Source organism: Balaenoptera musculus, chromosome 3 (assembly GCF_009873245.2).
Source record: "Balaenoptera musculus isolate JJ_BM4_2016_0621 chromosome 3, mBalMus1.pri.v3, whole genome shotgun sequence".
Classification (NCBI taxonomy): domain Eukaryota; kingdom Metazoa; phylum Chordata; class Mammalia; order Artiodactyla; family Balaenopteridae; genus Balaenoptera; species Balaenoptera musculus.
The window spans coordinates 116,759,660-116,784,617 of record NC_045787.1 but is presented as its reverse complement, the minus strand read 5'-3'; the positions used below and the strand labels follow the sequence as shown (position 1 = coordinate 116,784,617).

The 24,958-nt window shown below is 43.9% G+C and overlaps 1 protein-coding gene across 7 annotated transcripts in view; it reads right to left on the bottom strand.

Annotated features, from left to right (window-relative positions):
• Positions 1-24,958, bottom strand: part of LOC118893338 (protocadherin alpha-C2) — a 159,698-nt gene that overhangs the window by 5,765 nt on the left and 128,975 nt on the right. For all 7 annotated transcript variants that reach the window (XM_036848777.1, XM_036848774.1, XM_036848776.1 and 4 more), the window contains exon 3: positions 23,558-23,646. In XM_036848777.1, coding sequence (XP_036704672.1) covers positions 23,558-23,646 — 89 coding nt within the window. The remainder of the gene's footprint in view (positions 1-23,557; positions 23,647-24,958) is intronic.

Below are 24,958 nucleotides of genomic sequence, written 5' to 3'. Positions count from 1 at the left end.
TCATCTTATTGAACTTCTCAGCAGCATTAGTAATCCCCTTCTTGAAACACTTATTTTTTTATGAGTTCCTTATCAAACCATTCTCCTGACCATTCTCTCTGGCTGTTCTTTGTCAGTTTCCTCGCAGGATTCTCTTTACCTATGTATTGCAGCTTCCTTGGGTTTGGCCCTAGACCTTTTCTTCTTCTTTCTCTTCACTCTCTCCTTTTGGAATCTCAGCCTGTCCATGGGTAAACAAACCATCTAAATATGCTGACGAGATACAAATGTATACTTAAAGCCCATAGGTCTCTCCAATCTCATGTATCCAACTGCCTATCTTGTATCTCCTCTTGGCAGTCTCATGGGCAACTCAAACTGAAGGAATCTGAAATCAAATTCATGATTCCTCTCCTCTATTCCCTTCTAAATCTCTCATCTCAATCGATGATATGCCATTCACTCCAATGCTCAAGGCAGAAGCTTCAGAGCCATTATTCATTTTTCTCTATTCTTCATTTATAATATACCAACACCTGTCATTTCAGCCTCCTAAACATATCTAGACTTTGTCCTCTTCTCATTTTCACTGCTGCTACCTTTTTTCAGGACACGATTATCTTGTATGTGAATTACAGCAATAGCCTCTTCCTTGTTCAGCCTGCTTCTACTTTTGCCTCTCTCTAACCTTCCATACATAGCCAGAGTCATCTTTATTCCTTAAAGTCTTTCTCCGTTTTTAAAATACTGAAGTATAACATGCACACAGTAAAAATCCTTTAAAAAATAGAAATTATTTTATATCACTCCCCTTGCTTAAAATTATTTGAAGGTTTTCTATTGCTTTGAGAGGAAAAAAAAATCAAACTCCTTAACATGCTATACAAAGCCCTTCAATAGCCTGTTATTTTTTATTCTCCAATTTCACCTACAAGTGTCCCTCTTACCACTATCCTCCAGCCACACAGGTTTTCTTTCAATTCCTCAACACCCCTTGGGATTGTTTTTGCCTCAAAATCTGTATACATACGGTTTCTTTTTGCCTAGAATGGTCTCCCCTCCATGCTTAGCATGACTCCTCATTCTTCAAGTCTGTACTTAATTGAAATATCTTCAGAGAGGCATTCTATGACCATCCTAGCCAAGCAGGACCCCCTTCACACCTATCTCTTATCACTGTAAGGTCCAGAGAAGCAGAAAATATGTATGTATTTTTTAATTTAAAAAAAAATTTTTACTGGAGTACAGTTGATTTACAGTGTTGTGTTTCAGGTGTATGGCAAAGTGAATCAGTTATACATACACATATATCCACTCTTTTTTTTTTAGATTCTTTTCCCATATACGCCAGAGTATTGAGTACGTTCCCCGTGCTATACAGCAGGTTCTTTTTAGTAATCTATTCTATAAGGAAATATATCTGTTTTATTCACCAGTGTGTAGCCAGTGTCTAGCACAATTCCTGGCCCATAGCAGGTGTTTGATAAATACTTGCTGGATGGATGAATGAAAGGACTGATGTGAGAAATGGAAGTGGTGCCCACTCCTTAGCAGATCAAATAACTTTCCATTGCCGCACTCTGGAGTCCCTAAAGACAAGCAGGAAATGCATGTGAAGTGCTGAGGCTGACTCCAGCACAAATGAAAGAGCTCAATAAATGGAATCACACATGGGCAACTATACATGGCGCAGCTCTCAGGGCTGGGACGGCAGGGTAAGGATATTGCAAATTTAGTCCAAATACCAGCAGACTGTAGGGAAAGGGAGTAGGAGAGTTTCTTTTCTCCCATAAACCCCTTTGCTACACCATGCTTCCCCTGGCAGAGCTGACACTATAGCTCTTTGGACATAGGGCTATAGATATTTTTTTCTCTGAGACTGATTTCTTTGATTCGTCTAAGATAATCAAATCTGCAATTGAGCTCAGCCAGAATCTGCCTGTTGACCTTTCAAATACAGGCCCTGCCCCTGAGAGACTGAGACAAAAGTGAGAAATGCATTTAAAAGCCTCTGACTTGGCGTCTAGGAGAACTGGGTTTCAACACCACTCTGTAGTCCTTTAGTTGCTCTCACAGAGTCCAAGATGGAAATTTTTCTGACCACAGCCAGGACTCTGTATGAGGCCTCTAGGACTGTCATCTGGAGATGCAGAGTTCAGAGATATTTTTATCTTGCAGAGTTAAAGGACCTTAATGGCCGTGCCTATAGGCGGAGGGAGCCTCTCACAGCAGGATCCCTAAGAGTTGATGAGCTTCTTTTACATGTCACTGAGCTTCTTCGGCCTTTGTTGGGAGCCTTGGTTGGGTCTGATTCAGCCTCCACTCCAAGAAGAATTCAGGTGCATCCTCCTCATATTCAGCTTCTGCAGAGCAGAACAAGATCTGGTTTCTCCAGTGCCTCCCGGATCCTTGTACCCAACCTGTTCTGGCTGATGTGTGTGCAAACATCTCTGAGGGTTCATTCAGGTGAAATAATATCTTAAGGCTGTGACAAACAACATTTACTGACCTCCTAAATCTGAGTCCCTTTAGGCCAAGAGCACTGAAGCCCTTGACCACCTTCGCTTATAAAATGCTGTGACTTTGGGGCAGAATCAAGGCGATACTCCTTGATGAGAGTATCTCATGAGAAAGATGAAAAAGGAAGATGAGGAAAAGATGAGAAAGGAAGATGCACCTTTTCTGCCCCTAACCCCAGCCCAGGGCCAGTCTCAGGTCAGTCAAGGGAATGTTTCTTCTTTCAGTGCTGTCTCCCTCCCCCCTTCCTGGGACCTCCCACAGGTCCCCTCGCCTCTGCTCCCAGGGACCCAGCTCACTGGCTCACAAAGGCAAGACTGAGACGCAGCCACGACCCAAATGAATGGATCTACTAGAGCCTAGAAGGAGGACTTCTGAGAGACATCAAGCGGCGGAGGATCAGCCCTTCCCTGACATTCAGATTACAACCCAATGGAATTTGAAAGTTTAATAGAGTATGATCATAATTATAGTAAAAGGTTTTGCCTTTTTTTAAAAAAATTGGCTGATTTCTCCACAGTAGGTAGGGATACATGTAAAAATATGAACAACATACACTTTTGTTTTACAAAGGCATATAGATCTGCAGCTTTAAAAACTGCCTCATGGGGGTAGCTGACCACTTCACCTAATCCAATAACCCACTTTAGGCACTTCCCTTAGACACTGCCCAGGGTCTTTTTGGCAACATTCCCTACTTTCTTCTTTCATTCTAAACTAACTCTGGCTGGAGTTTAGCCTCAGTGACTGGGAACAATTGAGCTGGAGGCTTTGCCAGTGCAGATGCCAGGGAAGGTCCTGAAGATTGTGAAGCAAATGCCAGACTTGTAAACCTACCCCCAACCCCTATTCTAATCTTCTCTGGACAATCAACTAAGGCCAGGAGAGGTTTATCTGATTTACACAGACTTCCCCTAACAGAACAACCCACAGTCATTTTGACCAACAATAGTACTTTCAGGAAAGTTCTTAGAGGGGCAAGGCTGGAGAATGTTGGAGGATTTTTAATCCTCTTTTCCTCTCCTCCTCTTGCTTTGCTCTTCTGAACTCGAGGGCTTGCCCTGGTTCTATCACTTAATGGTACATAGTCCTGGGCAATTTACATAAACGACTCTGAGCCTCAGTTGCCTCAGGCATAAAATGGAGGTGATCACCTTCCTGTCTTCATCAGGGTTATGAATTAGTTAACATTTACTCTGCCTTCCTATGTGCTAGGCACTGGGCTAAGCAGATCTGCATATGCTATATAATTTTTACTCCTCACAAGAACCATAGGAGGTAGATATTGCCAATATCCATGTCTGCTTTATAGATATGTTGGTTTTATAAATGAAGAGACTGAAGACCAATAGTCACAGGGTTACTAACTGGTGGAGTCTGGGACTCAAATCTAGGTAGTCTCACTCCAGTTACGAACGAGACCCACATCCTGAGCTGTATATGAAGGCCCTTTGAAAACCCTGAAGCATTCTACAAATGTAGCAATGGCTCTGGCTGTATCTGTTTAGTCACCATTTGGGAGACGGCGATGCAGGCAGGAGCATCTAAGCGAGAATCAATAGAAAGAAGTGTGGCGGTGGGGGGAGGGGTGGGACTGCGGGAGGGAGCGCTCAGCTCTGGAAAATCGCAGCCCAGCCGGCAGGTTGCAGCCCCTCCCCTTCGCTCCCCATTCATCCCTTTGTTACCATCTCTGGGATTCTGGTGCTGAGGTTAATAAAGAGCTTCCAGAAAACCCATCATTTTGATTAAAGCCGGGGACCATCTTGCCAGAAAGCACTCTGGAGCCTGCCTACTGCCCACTCCGCTAGGTCCGTGCAGCCAGCAAAGGCTATTAAATGATTACAGCCGTTTCCGGCCCCACCAGACAGCTCCCCTGGACTGCTTGCTCTCCGGCGCGGGCTGCTGCTTCTGCTGCTGCCTCTGGCCGCGCAGGGAAGGGTCAGGGCACGGAAGGCTGTGCAGATTCTGGGTTTGCAAGTGAACACCCAGGCTTTCTGCACAGGGACACCTCGCTTCTCCTGGACTCCTTTCCCACCCAGCCAGCCACTGCGGCCCTTCAAGCAGCTCCAATTTCATTTGAGCCTTCTGTGGCTTTGAGCAACCATTTCTTCTGTGTGTGTGTGTGTGTGTGTGTGTGTGTGTCTGTCTGTCTGTCTGTCTTTCTCTCTCTGTCTCTCCCTCTCTTTCTCTACCAGAACTTGGCAGATTGTAGAATTACACATGCTCAGACCAAAACGCAAAAAGCATCTGCCATCAAACCCACTGAAAGACCAGGATGTAAAACATATCTCGCTCCCTCCCCACCCCCTATCCCACCATCTGTAGGGTTTGTGGACTGCTTGGACAAGCTCCGCCTCCTCTCCCTCACTCGATCCTTTATGAACTGGGCAAAGTAAATCTGAGTAATTACAGCCCACAAAACACAGGAGGATGATGGCTGGAAACCCAAATCCTGTCCAGGATCAGAGACAGGGAAAGAAAGCTAAAACCACCTGGGCATTTCCCCACTGCTTCTTAGTCCTTCAATTGACAGTGGAAAGAATTTTCCATGGAAACAGGGGAACGCAAAAATATACTCCCTGTTCTCTTTAAGACTTTAGGCTCTATAATCAGAATACTAGGCTTAAATCTGGTTACGTCATGTAAATTACGTGATGTTTAGCAAATTAATTATCTCTGGGCCTCAGTTTTCATGTGTAAAGGAATAATACCATCCACCTCATAGGGTTGGTACAGGATTAAATGTAATTATCCTTAGAGAGCGCATAACACAGTGCCTAGCATAAAGTAAAAGCTCATCACATTTTACCAGTTAGTAAGATCAGAGTAGCAGAAGATTCACTCGTTTAAGGAATATCAATCGATTGCTTATTATGGGCCAGGTACTTTCTTAGGCACTTTGCATATACATATATTTTATATATATATATTATAAAAATATATATTTTTAAGATTTCCATTTTATAGATAAGGAAAGTGAAGGCTTGAATTACCGCAAGATTGTCTGCCCTGAATCAAACAGTGATTTGGTAATAAAGCTGAAAAATTATTCTTGTACTGACTCCTCAGCTCAATATTAGAATTATTATTATTTTTTACCTCTATTGAAGCCTTGGGGATGGGGGAGAAGACAGAGCTGAGCTGACTCACAGGCCTAGCACCCTGACCCCTGCAGTAGCTGGGAAGGGATGGTGTGTGTGTGTGTGTGTGATCAGAAGGTAGGCTTGGTGATGGGGAACTAATCCGATAGCCACTCCCCAGAGGCTGCCACTTCTGGGTGTTTCGCCCGCTTAGGGTGGGTTGAGTGAGCTGGAAGAAGACCGTGCGGCTGTTTGGTGCCTCAGGCCACAGCTGGGCTAATTTTCAGTAATCTTGGAGCGGAAGAGATAAATGCAGTGGCATATTTTTAAAGCCATAGCTCTTGCTTTGTGCCCAAAATAACTCTGCCATTTCTAGGTTGACTATAAAGACACCACGTGCTGAGAACCCAGATTCAAAAACTGGAATGGCTGGTCTCAAATCTTCCTAGCTCTCCACAGCCAGCTAAAAAAACAAAATAAAATAACATTTCTTCTTTCTGTGACCCCGTCACCTAGGAGGGCTCAGGCTGCATGGTTTTCTCTACCTTATTTTCTCATCACTAAAGTCCTCCAGGGTCTTGGGAGGGCAATTTCTTCTTACAATGTCCCCTGCCCCAGCTGCTGTTATAACCTGGGGTAGCAGAATGCTTAAAATGAACGTTTGGGGGTCACACATTTTGAGTTGAATCTCAGCCTTAGCACTTATTTGTTGTGTAACCTTGAGCAAGTCACTCAGCCTCTCAGTATTCTTTCACATGTAAAACAAAGATAACAATATCCATCTAATGGGATTGTGATCATTAAAAAGAGACAATGCTCATAAATCACACAGAATAACATTTGGCATGCAGAAGCCGAAATAGAGGATACGTATTATTACTATGCGGTAGTCCTCTAAGGAACCTGACTCCTCTAACAACTGATTTCTGGTTGCAGTACTTCCAGAAACTATTTTCCAGGGGCCCTCCTCCCATCAGGCTCTGCCCCTCCCAGGGATCATTAAAACTGGCTAGCTGTGAGTCTTCCAGCTTAGAAACAGTTGCTAGGTAGGGAGCCATTCTCCAGAGCCCTCAGAAACAGGCAGGAAGGAGGCAGCTCAGGCAAGGTGGACAGCAGCCTGGATTAGGTATCAAAAGCCTTGGGTTCAAATTGCAGCTCCACGATTCCGCTTTCCAGTCTTTTCTACTGCACTGTTTGGGTGACAGTGACTCGTAGTTTCTTTATCTGTAAAATGGATACGGTAGCTACCTCCCAGAGGCATTGTTATCCATTCAACTAAATTTATTTATTATGTACAATAAATCAGACATGGTGCTAGGAATTAGGGTATAGGGTTATGAAGAATACTTGGACAGGTACCCTGCCCTCAAAGAGTTACAATGTAGAAGAAGACAAGTAAATGAATAAATGCAATATTGTTTTAAGGAATAAACAAGGTAGAGAAACTCTGACATCTTTATGGCATTAAACTCTCTAGAGAGAGTGTGTGCAGAGGTTAAGAGCACAAGAGCCTTGCTTCAGATCCTGGCCCCAACATTTACTAGACAGATGTGTGACCTTACTTAACCCTAGGTGTCTCAGTTTCCTAAGCATTAAAATGGGTATAATAATAGACTTATCTCTGTGGGTGGTTATACAGATTAAAGGAGTTAATACATGTAAAGTGTTTAGAACAATACTTGGCTTGAGTGCACAAAACATGGTTTAAGTGCTCAATGCAGGTGAGCTATTACTGTTATTATTCACAAGTAAATTCTCTCCTTTCGGTGCTCCAGTATTCTCAACCCTGAGGGCTAAGTCCCTTGAAGATGGTGTCACTGAGTTTAAGTGACAGAGAGGTGGGGGTTAGAGGGAGTGTATAACAAGTGCAGTCAACCCCAGATAAGAGAGCTCCAATTTGATATGTTCATACCCTATAACCAATAATCCCACTTCTGAAAATTTATTCTATGTAATACTAGGAGTGCAAAAGATATATGTATAAGAATGTGGGGACTTCCTGGTGGTCCAGCGGGTAAGACTCCATGCTCCCAATGCAGGGGGCCCAGGATCAATCCCTGGTCAGGGAACTAGATCCCGCATGCATGCCGCAACTAAGAAGCCCGCATGCCTCAACTAAGAGATTCCTCATGCCGCAACTAAAGATCCCGCGTGCCGCAACAAAGACCAGGCGCAACCTAAATAAATAAATAAATATTAAAAAAAAAAAAAAAAAGAATGTGTACGTTGTTTAAAAAACGAATAGGGACTTCCCTGGTGGTCCAGTGGTTAAGAATCTGCCTTCCAATGCAGGGAATGTGGGGTCGATCCCTGGTCAGGGAATTAAGATCCCACATGCTGCGGGGCAACTAAACCTGCCTGTCACAATTAGAGAGCCCACACACCGCAACTACTGAGCCCGTGTGCTGCCTCTCAACTAGAGAGAGGCCCGTGTGCCACAAGGAAGAGCCTGCGCGCCACAACGAAAGATCCTGCGTGCCGCAACTAAGACCTGATGCAGCCAAATAAATATTTTTTAAAAACCATATATACCAATGGGAAACTGGATAAATAACATAATATAGACATACAACACTGTATGCCCTTATTAAAGAAGAATGAGGCAGGTCTATATGTAGTGACTTGGAAAGGTATTTGTTAAAAAATAAAAACAAGCTATATACTAATATGCATAATATTATCCCATTTTGCTTTTTGAAAGCCTACATATTTTTTAATAGACATAGAAAAAACATTCATACATCAATTACGTAATTAAAAATTAATTTGAAAAATATTTGGAAGACTGAACCCTGGTGTAAACTCTGGACTCTGGGTGACAGTGATGTGTCAGCATAGGTTCATCAACTGTAACAAACGCACGCTCTGGTGCTGGTTAACAACAGTGGTGGAGCCTGGGCAGGTGTGAGGACAGGAGCTTACGGGAACTCTCTGTACTTTCCACTCAATTTTGCTATGAACCGAAAACTGCTCTAAAGAAATAAAGTTTATTAATTAAAAAATATATTTGAGGGCTTCCCTGGTGGCGCAGTGGTTGAGAATCTGCCTGCCAATGCAGGGGACACGGGTTCGAGCCCTGGTCTGGGAAGATCCCACATGCCGCGGAGCAACTGGGCCCGTGAGCCACAACTACTAAGCCTGAGCGTCTGGAGCCTCTGCTCCGCAACAGGAGAGGCCGCGATAGTGAGAGGCCCGCGCACCGCGATGAGGAGTGGCCCCCGCTCGCCGCAACTGGAGAAAGCCCTCGCACAGAAACGAAGACCCAACACAGCCAAAAATAAACATAATAAATAAATAATAAATAAAAATTTAAAAATGTATATATATATATATATTTGAAGCATACAGACAAAACTGTTAACAGTGGTTGCCTCACTGAAGGGGAGTGGAACGGAGGGAAACTTGAATATTTTCACGTAAATGATGCTGTATTGTTTAATATTTACATCAACAATGTAACTGTGTATTATTTTATAATACAGTACTTTAAACTTTACAGTACAAAAAATCTGGGGGATACACACTAAACTGTTGGTAGCGGATGACTGAAGTTAGGGAGTAAGGTGCTACCCATTTTTAAAATTAATTAATTAACTTATTTATTTTGGCCGTGCCACGTGGCGTGTGGGATCTTAGTTCCCTGACCAGGAATCAAACCCATGCCCCCTGCAGTGGAAGTATGGAGTCTTAGCCACTGGACCGCCAGGGAAGTCCCCTACTCATTTTATTTTAGTTTTTACAGATTTAATTTGTTATGATTTTTGTCCTTTTAGAATTAGAGACAGAGAGATTAAAAAGAATACTAGTCCAGCCTACTTGCTTAATCAGCTGCAAATTCAAAAACTAGCTCAAAAGCTAGCTGAGGCAAAATGTCACTGCCCCAGGTAGCCTGCACCCAGGACCAGCTACATAATTTGCAGGGTCCACTGCAAAATGAAAATGGGGGGCCCCTTGTTAAAAAATGACTAAGAACTTCAAGGCGGCGAAAGCATAGTATTAAACCAAACAGGGCATTTTCCAAGTGCCGGGCCCCACACAGCAGCCTTGCCTGGACCCCAGAGCCCGCCGCTGGGCTCCTCCTTCAGTACCGCAACCTGACCGTGACTCTTCACAGTGGTCTCACCCTGCCTGTCCCACCTGAAACTGGGCGAGGCATCACCATGTCACTCAGTGAGAACACTGCGTCTGGTTTTCGTTCGGTTTTCACATTTTCTCTTCTCTGTCTTCTTCTCTTCCCCCCACCCCATACTTTGTCACAATCTGCTCTTCTTAAGATTTAGCAGCAACCCCAGGCTCTCTGTTGCTGTGTCACTTTGTGGCCTTCAGCAACCATTTCTAGACAAACCATGATACCTCTGCATTGAGGGTGTAAAACGGAGGTGCTGTCAGAACACTGCAGGGAGGAGGGCAGGAGAATGAGTGTCGTCGGGGAGAACCCTCTCCACCACCACCATCCCCCGACTCTGTGCACCCTAAGACCATTCCATTTCATCTAGCAAAGATGTTGTGTATCCTATTTACTGTGTGCCAGGTATTGTGCTAAGTGCCAGGTGTATTAAACTGAGAAAATGGTAACCCTTTTGAGTGCTTACCATGAGCTAAGCACCGTGCTAAGCATTTCACAGGCATCATCTCACTTAATCCTTACAGCAGCCTCCAGTCTTTCCTTTTTTACACATTAATAAATCTGAGGCACAATGATGAAGTTGTACCACAGGGAGCCGAGGCACTGTGCAATGCCATGCTACCTCCCTTAAAAAGCTAACACAGGCAAAATTTAAACAAGCCTTCCCTTCACGCTCCACATTTTCTTAGACACCATCAAACCAAGTCCAGCAGTTACCTAAGAACATTTCCAAGGCCACGCCTTTTTACAAAAATGCTGCATTCATCACCCTCTTGGTCCCACATTTCTAGACACTTAAAAGTTTCTAATCCCTGATTTAGGTGGAAGAAAACAGTAAGTTGATAGCTCATGAATTTGTCTTGACACATTACAGGATGATTTGTGCAGATTCAGTGGAGCTAAGGAGGCTCAATAGAGGCTCAATAGAGGCTCCTTTCTTAAAAACAAACAAACCAACCTGGTGGCTCTCCACTGCCAGCAACTGAATGGAAGTTCTAATTCTTTAGCAGGATTGTTAAAGCCCAACAAAATCGGACTCCAGTCTACCTTTCTGATCTCATTTCCCAACAGTCCTCCATCCTACCCCGCCCATCAAATGCACTCATTCTGTTCACCCAGATTATGCCTTCTGGGTTTAAGGCTCACACATGTGCATGTATTGTTCCCTTTGTCTGGAACTCTCTTTCTTCACGCATTCTATGTACCATCCTTCAATACCCAGTATTGAATGTCACATACTCTTTGATCTGGTCCCCTAAATTCCCAATTCCATCTTCTGGGCTCCCACAATATCTAACATTCATGGTTGCTGAGGGAGGGTTTGGGCCCTGTGAAAACAATTAAGAGGTCCTTATCAGGAAAGATGAACCAGCTGACCATATTTACATGGGGTTTGTATGGATTACAACATAGATAGACTCTGGGTCCCATTCTGGACCGACAGGCCCTGGTGGTTTGTCCCAGCTTCCTTATTGGACCTGCCTATACATGGCACTATTACGGTCCTGACACTGTAATATTTCCACCTTATTTCTTTACATTTCTGTCTCCCCCACTAGATGATGAGGACAGGACTGTGTTATATTTAGTATTGTATTCGCATCACCTAGAACAAAGACTGGCTATAAGTAGGTACTTAACAAATGTTTGTTTAATGACTATAGGAAGTTCCAACCAAATTCTACACTGAAGCCAAGCCAAGGAGAGTACCCTTGGACAGGATAGTCTAATACTTTATGTGTGTGTGTGTGTGTGTGCGTGAGAGAGAGAGAGAGAGAGAGGGAGGGAGGGAGGGAGGAAGAGAGAGGATATGAATCAATGAATGAATGAATGAATGGGTATTTTAAAAGAGAATGCTTCTAGTGGTGGTGGTTAATGGTAAAGTTCTAGGGACCTGCCTGTTAGGTGAGTTTTGTGAGGATCTTCCTAGTGCCCTTCAAATCACAACCATTTAGAAGGCTAGTATCTTGGAGGCAAGGTTGTGACCCTGAGTGAGAAAAGACCAAGGAAACTAATTTATATCTCTAAGTGCCCAGAATTAGAGACAGCACACTGAAAAGCTCATCTTCCCTACAGAAATTTCCCCAAGGCAGATATTGAGAATCAATTTATACTTGGTCCAACAGAGGGAAATTGACATGACACTGATCATTGACTAAACACAACCCCACTGGCTGCAGATTGAGGGACAGCAGTCGGATCGACATCTTAGTGACACAAGGAGCCTCTAGGGGATGCTGGCCTCCAAGGAGAATCTTCCATGGGTCTCATGGCTAGTCACTGTCAGAGGCAAGAGGGTGATTTAGTCTCCAGTCAGAGCTGCTGAGGGTGCTGAGATGCTCCAGGCTTTGGAAGTGCTTAGCCGGTTAGGATCTCAAGGAGGTAGCTAGTGTGAGAATAGGTTTGTTATGCAAATGCTCCTAAAAAACAAACAAACAAATCCTGAATGCATGTGTATCCATAGAATTGGCCTACAACCACCCTGCCCCTGACACAGGAGGCATCCCTGAGGAAAAGTGAGATTTAGAAATAGTGACTGACTTTTCTGCTAGCTACCATGCCCTTTATTCATTTATTTATTTTAATTTAAATTAAAAAAAAAATTTTTTTGGCTGCGCCACGCGGCATATAAGATCTTAGTTCCACGACCAGGGATCAAACCCGCCCCCCCTGCATTTGAAGCGTGGAGTCCTAACCACTGGACTGCCAGGGAATTCCCTGGATTGCGTTTCCCGATTGCGCCAAATTAGCATCAACAGTTACTGTTCTTTCATGACATACCTCTTACCTAATTAATTCTCTTTCTCTGCTCTAGCTCAGCCAATCGAACCAGGACAGTTCCCCTTCCTCATTAAGGGAGAGGTCTGCCGTTCTTGATTTTCTTCCCTTGCATTTGGGAGCTAGAGGCCCTGTGGTATTCTCCAGAACTTCTTTACCAATAATAAGCCTGATTCTGAACTTTGATTTCCTCAGGTGGCCCCATGCATCGATTGCTAATTAGCTAAGATCTGGAGAGAAAGGGGGTGATGAATATGTCTCCAGCAAACTTCTGGCAATTAATAGCTTTTAAAAGGCTTTTAAAGTCTAGTCCACACTGACTACACCCTCTTCAGGGTCCTAATATGCACCTTATTTTACCTTTGTCTCTACTGAAATTTACACACAGACACACACAGCCACTGCTGCCTGCACATAAATGACCCTGAGGTAGGCAGGATAATGGTGCCCCAGAGATTCCCACGTCCTAACTCCTGAAATCTGTGAATATGTTATGTTACATGGTAAAAAAGACTTTGCAGATGTGATTAAATTAAGGATCTTGTGCTAGAGTGATAATCCTGGATTATCTAGGTGGGCCCAATGTAATCGCAAGGGTCCTTACTAGGGAAAGAGGGAGGCAGGGGAGTCAGAGTGAGATTCGCAGATGCTATGTAGCTGGCTTTGAAGATGAAGCAAGGAGCCACTGAGCCCAGAAATGAAGGTAGCCTGAGAGCTGGAAAAGACAAGGAAAAAGGTCCTCCCCTAGAGCTTCCAGAAGGAATGCAGCCCTTCCAACACACTGATTTTTTTGGCTGCTTTTTGGGTGGGTCTTCGTTGCTGCACGCAGGCTTTCTCTAGTTGCAGTGAGCGGGGGCTACTCTTCGTTGTGGTGCGCAGGCTTCTCATTGTGGTGGCTTCTCTTGTAGCAGAGCTCAGGCTCTAGGCACGTGGGCCTCAGCAATTGTGGCTCGCGGGCTCTAGAGTGCAGGCTCAGTAGTTGTGGTGCACGGGCTTAGTTGCTCCGCGGCATGTGGGATCTTCCTGGACCAGGGCTCGAACCCGTGTCCCCTGCACTGGCAGGTGGATTCTTAACCACTGCGCCACCAGGGAAGCCCCAACATGCTGATTGTTAACCCAGCAAAACCCATTTTGGACTTCTGGTTTCCAGAACTATAAGGTAATAAATTTGTATTGTTTTAAATCACCCAGTTTGTGGTCATTCATTATGGCAGCCCTAGAAACTAATACAGATTTTGGTATCTGGAAGTGGGGTGTTGCTGTTACAAATAAGTAAAAATGTAAAAGTGGCTTTGGAATTGGGCAGTGGGCAGAGACTGGAGGACTTTGAGGAGCATGGAGAAATTGCCTGGATTACCTTGAAAGGACTGTTAGTAGAAATATGGATATTAACGACTCTGCCAGAGAGGACTCAGAAGTGAGGAGTATGGTAGAGAAAACATATATTGTCTTGGGGAATACCTAACTTGTCATGAACAGACTGTTGTAGAAATATGGACATTAAAGGTGCTGCCAGGGAGGGCGCAGATGGAAATGAGGAATATATTATTAGAAACTGAAGGAAAGTGGATCCTTGTTACATAGTGGCAGGAACCTACCTACATTTTAGCCGCAGTAAAACCCATTTTGTACTTCTGACCTCTAGAACTGTAAGATAATAAATCTGTATTGCTTTAAGTCACAAAATTTGTGGAAACTGATTACAGCAGGAATGGGAAAGTACTATAGACCCCTACAGTTGGCCTGGAACTCAGACAGTGAATAGTCTTCTCTTAGTTACCCAACTATTCGCTTCACCTGGCAAGTGGGACAAAGTAACAATAGTGTGTTATTTAAATGCACAGGGTTCAGCAGCAGGCAGACATGGGTTCAGATATTGCCTCAGCCATTGCTATTCCCTGATGAGTTCAACAAATATTTATTAAGCACCATCATGTACTAGATAGCTGCCTCGACACTGGGAATATAATAGTGAGCAGAAAACACCTACTAGATGTAAGGAAGGATGACTGTAAGGAAGTCATTTAATTCCTGTGAGCCTCAATTTTCCTAATCTAGAACATGGGAATAATAATCACTTCTCTCTTGTTTGAGGACGCAATACATGTAAAGTCCTTATCACAGTTCTCCATAAATAACAGCTATTATACAGTCTTCCTTTCTCTTGTTCTAAAGTACTATTTCTACAACCCAGGCGGGCAACAGCACAGGATTCAAAAACTTTGAAGCTTCAACGACAAAGACCCTCCAACTGACACACACACCTCCCTACTAATAGGCATTAGCTGAGGGAAGGGAGCTTCTGCTAACTTCTAATATTCCTTGCTCATCATCACACACAGAGCCAGCCTCACAGGCTCAAGGGCATCCACCTCAGGGCTGTTTACACATCTGGTGATGCCCTTCTCCCCCCAGAACTCTGACATGGAGCTTGGTGTGCATCTAATGTAAGTCACTTACACTGGCTGAAGCTTCTAGCTTTGTCACAGACCTCTGGGTGACACCAGGTGACTATGGAAACAGACATATGACATATGTGGGCTTGGGTAAGACAGTATCTACGACGCAGAGTCAAAGAAAATAAGAGAGGTGACTTGGGGAATGTCACCTCACTACTCAGCTTGGCCCACGATGTCACCTAGAGCAACAGCTCTGGACACGGGATTGGGCCAATGTTGGAAGTAAACCCAAGCTGGCAGGCTTTCTTGGACCATCAACAACAAACTTGTTTGTTCAGACTTTCTGTACGGGACAGGCTTTCCTTCTTTTTAAAGCTGGTTTGGTTGTTTTTCACATGCAATCGCAGCTATAATCTGCAGGCTTAGGGTACTCTGCTTGGGATTCAGCAGCCCAGGGCCACGACTCTAGTAACAATAAACTTCTCATCATTCCTGTTGTCTTGTGGATCCAAATTTGGTTCCTGAAAGTTACCTTTTCTCACCCTAACCTTCTGTAGTTAACCTCTTGAGTCTGACTTCTACAAAGCTCTCCATTTCCTATTTTAATACTATGCATGTTATTTCCTTTGGTACTGCCATCCTCAGGACTGCCTTCTCCCATCCTTCACCTAGCCCACTGCCTTGGAGTTAGACCTTTCCAGGCAGCGTACTGCTGAGGAAGCTCCCGGTCTCACTGAGATGAGAGTGGAACAGTATCCATCTCTGCTCCCTGTCCTTTCTATAACTGTGGGTAACAAGCTCCAAGCGCTGAGGCAGAGAGAGGCTTCTCTCCAACCCACAGGCTCATTTCCAGGCCTCCTGGCGCTGAGCTCTCTTATGACCCTCCCCTCGAGGCCCCTAGTCTCCAGCCAGTGCTTGACCTGAATATGTTTCTCCAGGTTAGCCAATGACCTCCTCAACTGCAAAGGTGACTGCCTCTGAGAAAAAGAACTTTTCAAGTTCTTTTGGAATCTGGACTGAGTTGCTCTGAAAATATCTGTCATTAAAGATCCTTGCTGTTGCTGGGGACCAGCTCTCGTTTCTAGTTTACTAGAATCAGTGAGGCTGAGGGCAACGCCTGCTGGAGCTGCAAAGCTTAAAGGCATTACAAGTTATCACTACCCCTCTGCCCTCAACCCAGGCCATAAATAGGTCTTTCTTGTCCAAGCACCTCCCAGGGAGGCGCTCCAAGCCCACCAATTCTGTACAATCCAAGCACTCTTTCCCACAGAATGAACTGCTGACTCTCACCCGCCACTTCCACTTCCCCACAAAGCTCTCAAACACACAGGTGGCCTGTCGTCTTTGAGCCAAGTCAGGTAGCAGAGTTGGTGACACACCCCCCCTTCCTTGGTCCTTTGAGGCCCTAGGATCTCCCCAACAGAAACTTGAATTTCCCTTTCGATAAGGGGCTTAAAAATTCAGCTACAAAGGACGGTGTGTAGAGAAAGCTAGAAGGCAGGGTTATTCAGAAACTCTCCTGTCCCAAGCAACACTCAAACAAAAGAAGGATGAAGTGTATTATTTTCCTAAGACATATGCAAAAGTTGTTTCTCATGATGACGTTTGCAGGGGCCAGACTGTACTGCTCCAGTGGCTCATTAGATGGACCAATGATAACCAGAGGGACTGTAATGAGTGTCCATTTCCTGACCCTGCATCAGCTGCTTCTCTGCCTCTGCGGGATTTGAAGGGAACTGCAGCCTAAGAGAACGGTTCCTGCTCCTCCCCTCTCCTCACTGCACTCTCCTCTCCAAAATGTATGCCCAGGAGCACATGTCTGAGCGCTCAAGGGATTCGCTTTTCAGGAGGCACATGATCTGTTGCGGGTCTCTGACACAGAAGAAATTCTTTTACTATGTATCACGGCCCCAACCCTGACTGTATCCTGCCCAGGGCTACCGAACCTGGAAGAATGGGTGTAGGAAAAATGAGAGAGGTGCAGGGAATACAGGGTGGAGGGAAAGAAATATCTCAGAATCTATTTATTCAACAGAAACTTTTGATTTCAGGAAAAGCAGGAATTCTTCATTCTAGTTTTTTATTTACATGACCATTAAAAATAGAGGTGCAGAGTGTTCGCCTAAGAAGGAGTTGAAGAAAGTCACGGATGGAGCCAGCAGAGACTTAAACTTCCCAGCTTCTGCTGGGTAGAGGATTCTAATTCCCCTTCTCACACCACCTCACTCCCTCCCTCCAGGCCAGGTCAGAACACACAAGATGAGCTACATAGAGAACTCCAACAGACATGATGAGCTCCACACCCCCGGAAAGTAAAAGTGTATCTTACACAAGGACTTACTTTCCTCGGCTACTAGACACGACTAAGGCAAGCTGGCACTCCTGGGCTGTGAGATGCGAGGTGACAGTGGAGGATACTGACGGGAGGGAGCTGCTCCACCCACATAGATCGCAGATCTTATTTTTTTTTTCCTGATAAAGATATGCACACATCTCCCAGGACTATCGTTGCCATGACAACAGCAGAAGTTGAGGGTGAGCAGGTTAGTGGAACAGCATGCTTTCTAAATTCTCAAACAAGGCCTGAGGCTGCAGTCACTCATGATGTGGAAACATTCATGTTGACGGTACTCCTATATGGATTCCCCCAAATTTAAGGATCATGGCTTCTTTCTGGGGGAGAATCAGAGACGGAGGTCTCCATGGAGCCCCTCCGTGGGGAGGTGATTTTGTCAGGGAGGTAGGAATCCCTAAGACAAATAAGAGCATGAATCTCCCTATAAAACTAGGGCACATAAACTGTCCGTTTTCCACAGAGTAAAGAGATGCAGCAAACCAGGGCAAAAACAATCCCCCAAGGACACAAAAAGGCGCTTTTTAAAAAATCTGCTCTGTAATAAAGCCTTCCCACAGAGACTACTCAGAACAACTCAGACCTAAATTCTGAAGTTGAAGGATAGACTCATACCTTGAAAAATCATAAAAATATCTACCATTTACTAAACAGTGTTCTCCAGGCTGTGTGTGTTATCTCATTTAATTCTTGCCAACAACCCTGTAAGGTAGACGCTACTACTATCTCCATTTTACAGAGAAAGAAACTGGGACTCAGAAAAGTTACGTAATGGTCCCAGGAACATACAATTGCTGAGTGGCAAGCCAGAATTCAAATGAGGTTTACTCTGACCCAGAGCCTAAGCTCTTGCGTATCATCTCTCTGATATGGGGAAAGGCTTCCTGCTTCCTGTAAGAATCATAAACAGATGGCTTCCCTGCATGGTTTCTGAGCCTTCAAAGGTATCAGACAATCTCAGGAATATTTACTCTCAACTCTATAACCTTAGGGTTCATCAGGATCACTTGGAGGGCTCCTTAAAACACAGATGGCCGGGCCCCAGCCCGAGAATTTCAGATTTGATAGGTATTGTCAGTGTGGCTCTGGGCACCATACCTTGATAACTCCTGTGTAGTCACTCTAAACTAAGCTTCTCTATACAGATGAACCTGTTTGCAAGGCAGAAATAGAGACACAGACGTAGAAAACAAACGTATGGACACCCAGGGGGGAAATTGGGGGTGGGCTGAATTGGGAGATTGGGACTGACATATATACACTAACTAATATGTATAAAATGGATAACTAATGAGAACCTGCTGTATGGCACAGGGAACTCTACTTCACTGTACAGTAGAAACTAACACAACATTGTAAAACAACTATACCCCCATAAAAAAAGAGACAGAGATAATGCAGGCAACAACACAGAAGAATGAAAGCCCCCCCCAAAAAAATAAAATAAAAATAAACTAAGCTTCTCTAAGGAAACCTCATGGCCTTAGTTGCCTCACCTACCTAATTAACCTTTCACATTTCAGCCCCAGATCCTCTGGGGTGTTCCTTGAAAAGCTATAATGTTATCTTTGCCAGTGCTGTGCATTTCGGAATTCCTCCACTGATGATTCTTTGGCTGAGCTCTGAGCTCTTTTGAATTCTGAGCTCTTTTGAAAATAGCGAATATCTCCCACTCCAAAATTAATTTACTATTGCCTTAGGTAAGTCCTGAGATCCCATGAAGTGTAGAAAGAGGAGCCTGGAAGGACCAGTGCAAGATAGCAAAGCAGCCAGGGGCCCCGAAGCCAGACTAGCTCTCTTGAAGGCAGGGACAGTCTTTTTATAATCTCTTGGGATTCTCTCTAGGAACTGTCACAAGAGGGCACTCATTAAACCCTGTTCAGAGCTTGACACTGAGAACGTTAAAAGAGTTGTAAGCACGAATGACTGGCCCTTTAACGCCCTCAGCCCCCCAACACACCCCTCCATCTGAAGGATAACTGTGTGCTGTGCACTCCCTACTCAGCTCCTTTTCTTTCCCTGTTCAGTCTCACTGAGCTGCCAAGGAAATAAGAAGCCTGTGGTCCAGGTCTGCTCACACAGAGGCAAGGCTGGAGAAAGTGGCCAACAATTGGGATTAACAGATTTAATGCCCGACTTGTTTATGCTGCAGGAAACATCACCTGGTGATGTCCCCATTGATCCCTTCAGAGCGTGGCATCTTTGCCTAGGCTTCTGTGGACTGTGAAAATGAATGAGCAGCTTGGGGACAAAGCCAAAGAATTCATCAGTGGGGAAAAACAACTACAAAGAACACATGTGAGGGTGGATCGGTCACAGCAGGCCTCTCTCTATTCCCATGGCTGCCACTGTTGCAGGTGTTGGTGTGAGAAGGTGCTGGTTCCTGAGAAGGTCTCAGACACAAGTGAAAGGAGACTCAGGCGCCACTAGGAAGCCTTTTGGAAGCAACTGCACTTTCGTCATGAGACACTAAGGACAACAGAATCAGTGAAAGGCAGGCTCTACTTGGGAATGAAAGCAACCAAGTTTTTTTCCTTTTTCTCAGGCAGAACTGATAAATTCTCCTCATGCCATCTCCAGGAGGGCGGCTGGGGGTGACGGGACTGTACAGATGTCAGGATGATCCGGACAACCTTAGAGGGTCTGTATCTGGGTTCAGAAATGAGAACTACTGAATTCTGGCTAAGATGCTACCAGCTAAGGCCACAACACAGACTGCATGAAACAAAAGTATCCCAGAAAAAAAGGAATAAAAAGATTAGATATTTGGGACTTCCCTGGTGGTCCGGTGGTTAAGAATCTACCTTCCAATGCAGGGGATGCAGGTTTGATCCCTGGTTGGGGAACTAAGATCCCACATGCTGCGGGGCAACTGAGCCCGCACACCGTAACTACTGAGCCCGCACACCGCAACTATTGAGCCCATGCACTCTAGAGCCCACGCGCCACAACTAGAGAGCCCGCAAGCTGCAACTACTGAGCCTGCATGCTCTGGAGCCCGTGTGCCACAACTAGAGAGCCTGAGTGCTGCAACTACTGAGCCCATGTGCTCTGGAGCCTGAGTGCCACAACTAGAGAGAAGCTTGTGTGCCACAATGAAGAGCCCGCACACCGCAACGAAAAATTCCACACGCCGCAACTAAGACCTGATGCAGCCAAATAAATAATTAAAAAAAAAAAGATTAGACATTTATTAATACTATATGTCAAGCACTATATTCAGCTCTTTCTTCTTTAGTTATCATGACAACTAGATAAGATAGGTGTTATAATTATACCCAATTTACAGATGGGGTAATTAAGAAAACATGAATTTAAGCAATTTGCTTATGCTCACCCAGCAAGTAAGTTTGAAATTGCAATTCAGTTCAGATCTGACTCTAAACCATAATCTTCACCTTTATGCCATATTCCCTCCAAACATTGCAGAACATATTTTGAGTCCTAAAACTCTAAAGTACCAAAAGGACAGAGCAGAACACAGAGGAGCATCTCTCTAATGTCCTATCACTGGTGCAGAGGTATGCTGAAAAGTATGGTTAGGTCACCCGTAGAGTAATTGGAAGATATAAGCTCTGTCCAGCTCAGTCCATGAAAACTGTGACTCATGACTCAACAGCCAGGCACAGTACTGGAGAGAAGGGATTATACAAGAGGAGTTAGGACATTTGGGAAGTGGAGCCATGGCAACTCGTTCCCTCTCTTCTGTCAAGAAGATGGGTTCCTCCCTCCTACACTGTTGGTGGGAATGTAAATTGGTGCAGCCACTATGGAAAATAGCATGGTGGTTCCTCAAAAAAACTAAAAATACAGTCACCATATGATCCAGCAATCCCGCTCCTGGGCATATATCCGAACAAAACTATAATTCGAAAAGATACATGCACCCCTATGTTCATAGCAGCACTGTTTACAATAGCCAAGACATGGAAGCAACCTAAATGTCCATTGACAGATGAATGGATAAAGAAGATGTGGTAAATATATACAATGGAATATTACTCAGCCATAATAATGCCACTTGCAGCAACATGGATGAACCTAGAAACTACCATACTAAGTGAAGTAAGTCAGAAAGAGAAAGACAAATATCATATGATATCACTTATGTGTGGAATCTAAAATGCAACACAAATGAACTCATCCATGAAACAGATATAGACTCACAGACAAAGAGAACAGACCTGTGGTTGCCAAGGGGGGAGTGGGAGTTGGGGAGGGAAGGATTGGATGTTTGGGATTAGCAGATACAAACTATTATATAGAGAATGGATACACAACAAGGTCCTACTGTGTAGCACAGGGAACTATATTCAATGTCCCGTGATAAACCATAATGGAAAAGAATATAAAAAAGAATGGGTGTATATATGTATATATATACACACATATATCTGAATCACTTTGCTGTACAGCAAAAACTAACACAACATTGTAAATCAATTATACTTCAATAAAATAAATATTTTTTAAAAGATGTGTTCTTAACATTCTTTTGAATTTGAAGGAGAGTCCTGGGCCAGATGCAGATAAAAATAATCAGTAAACAGTTCCTACTTCCCACTGGCCTAGGAATATACACCAACCAGCATCACTGATGAAAGGGAGAATGTATTCAAAGTTAGTTCTGGGCTCATCAGCCTGACCTACAAAGTCTCTATGAGAACAAGAAAAAACCCTGAAATGGAGGCAGGGTAGGAGGGCATGATTTCATGGGGCTGCTTGGATTGAGCAGTTCTCACCTTTCAGATGCCTCCCATCCTGCAGCACTTGGTAGTCTAAAACCACTTCCTCCGCCATCGCTTCTTCACACCATCACTGGCATTAGGGTTGCAGATTTGTCAATGAACTATTTTATGTTTTTCCCCTTCCCATCTGGCAATATTAGCTCTCTAATGAATTGCTTTAACTTGGGCATTTGTTTTTTTTTAACAAATGTGACTTTTAGTTGAATTATACAACATTCATAAATAGCAAATGCTGGCTGATTAGAATCAACGAAAACCCTTAGAGCTGCCAGCGAAAATGGGCCCTTAGCTGCACATGTTACTTGCATAGCCTAATCATTTGAAAGGCACCAGCTTATTTTTGGAAAGAACTTTTTACACATACGCTTATGTAATCTGTTATGTATGTATATATGTATGCATTTGGATTTGGGTGGATTCTTGCAAGCCAGCCATGCTATGAATATAAGAGCTAGATACACTTGGATTTGGAACTAGACACACTTGGGTTTGAATCCTACCTCTGCCACTACAAACTATGTGAACTTGGGTATGTTTCTTAATCTCTCTGTGTCTCTAGCTCCTCACATGTAAAATAGAGATAATAAATCCCTTGCAAGATTGTCTCAAGGAATAAATGAGATCACACAAGGCACAGTGTCTGGGTACATTGTGGCTCAATAATTAGTAACTATTACCGTCATCATCATGTTCTATTAATAGAGGATTATGATAGACAACATTTGCAGTCTCTATAATCCTTCCTTTCTGATAACTGCCACAGGGATGGGCCTCCAAAGCCATATTTGTATTATATGACACTGCTTCAGTGATTGGGCAAGAATAAGAAAAATAAGGAAATATGAGTTTAGGCAATTTTTTAATGTTCACTCAGCCATTGGGTTCTTGATTTAATCTGGCAGATCCTCTTTCCTGAAAGTTTGGATTAGGAATCAGTTCCCATTGGTCCTCTGAACTAAGAAACTGCAAGACTGGTCATGTTTGGCAACGTGCATGTCAAGGCAATAAAAGTCAGTCTGCAGAATGATGTACATGTCAGGGAAGGAGGAGGCCTGACGGTGACTTGAAGTCAACCAGAGTGGTGCCCTGGTTCTGACAACTTTTCCACTTCCATGAGAAACCCCATTTCATCGATCTATCTGTTAATCAATCTATCAGTCTCCCTTTTGCTTACTACTTTGAGTGGATTTCCATCATCTTTAACCAAAAGATCTTTGCTAACAGTGTCATCTCTGTGCATGAGGCCACCAGATCTTGCCTGTTGTAGTTCGGACAGCCTAAGCATTTGAAATGTACCCAGTTATTTCAGAAAATAACTTTACACACACACACACACACACACACACACACACACACACACACACACACACCCTTATGTTATCTGTTTTCAACTGCTGAAGTACATTAAGTAGAAAATCAAAATACTCCTGCATAATCATGTATGCAAGGAAGTCACACATGTAAGAAAAAGAAGTAAGAATAAAAAGAGAGCCACTGACATTCCTGGTCTTACAAAAACAGGTCATCTCATGGCTTTCCAGAACCCAAGCAAGAAGGGAGAGACCCTGGGTCTTTACCTGGTGTCGCACTGGATACTGTTGGCCACTGCTGATCAGGCCCTCCTGGACCAGCTCGTAGAATGCCAGCCTCTTCCAGGTGCACAGAGCTGAGTAAACACATAGACCCAAATAATAGTTAGACCATAAATGCCTTTCCAGCTCTCCTTCCACCCTCAGAAAGCGCTTACATCTCTGGAGGCAGGGCTGCAGCTAACACTTTTTACTCATGCTTGAACTGAAGCAATTACCACTGAGCAGTCAGCTTGCATCAACTGCAAAAGCATTGCTGACTTACTGCCTGCTACACCATGCAGGCGATAAACATGCTTTATCTTTATAGCAATTTTGGTTTTCAGTAATGCTGTGTGGTGTTCATTAAATCTAACAGGAAGCCCATCAGAGGGCTAATGCCATTTTATCGTCTTAATGCCAAAGCAGATGAGGAGAGCTTGTTCTCAAAAGCCCCAAGCCTCTTTTGCTAGTTCTCTTATTTCTGGGTTCTCATAGGAAAGAGGAAAGCACGAACATTATTTGCTGGTAACTGTAGTATTATTCCAGTTTGGCCCAATTAATTCTTAACTTTATTTTCTGTTTTACTCTTTCTGTATCTTTTCCTCATAGGTAACCCACCCTACATTTCCTGGGACTAGAGGAAGTTTGTCACCACCACTCATGGATCCCAGTTTAGAAGAGATTAATTCAGCATAAAATATTGCAGAGAGTGAGACATGAACTGGGAGATCCTTAGAGGCAAGTAGAGCTAGAACGTAAATTGTTCAAGGGCAGAGAGAACATCATATTCTTCATGTATGTGTAATGTTAGCAGATATGAGACCCTCAATATTTTCTGGATGAAGACAGGAACAAATGGGACCCTAAGAGTAAATATCACCCAAGAAAACCCTCACCAAAATAAGAGGACTCTTTGAAATTAGGCATCGGTTCATCTCGGAAGTTAAGTTACTAAAGTAAAACTTAGAGTACTACTGCCTGAAGGGGTCATGTGACTCAACAGAGCAGGCAAACTTGAAATATTGTGGGGGAAGGTCATCTCTAAGTTCAATATTCTCTTACTCTTTTTTTTTTTTTTTTTTTTTTGGCCGTGCCAGGAGGCTTATGGGATCTTAGTTCCTGGACCAGGGATTGAACCTCACCCTCGTCAGTGAAAGCACAGAGTCCTAACCACTTGACTGCCAGGGAATTCCCAATATCCTCTTATTCTTTGACTTCAAACAACATATCTAGTGGAAATTCACTCATTAAGCTCTGCCTTACTGCTGTTCTTCCCTTCATCTACACCCTAGAATCTTCTCTTTTTTCCAAATATTAATATCCTTCGGGTGTTGGTGGATTCTACCAGCAAATTGTATGGGTTCAATTAGATTCACTCTGAAGATGGAACTACCCTAGGAACCAGCT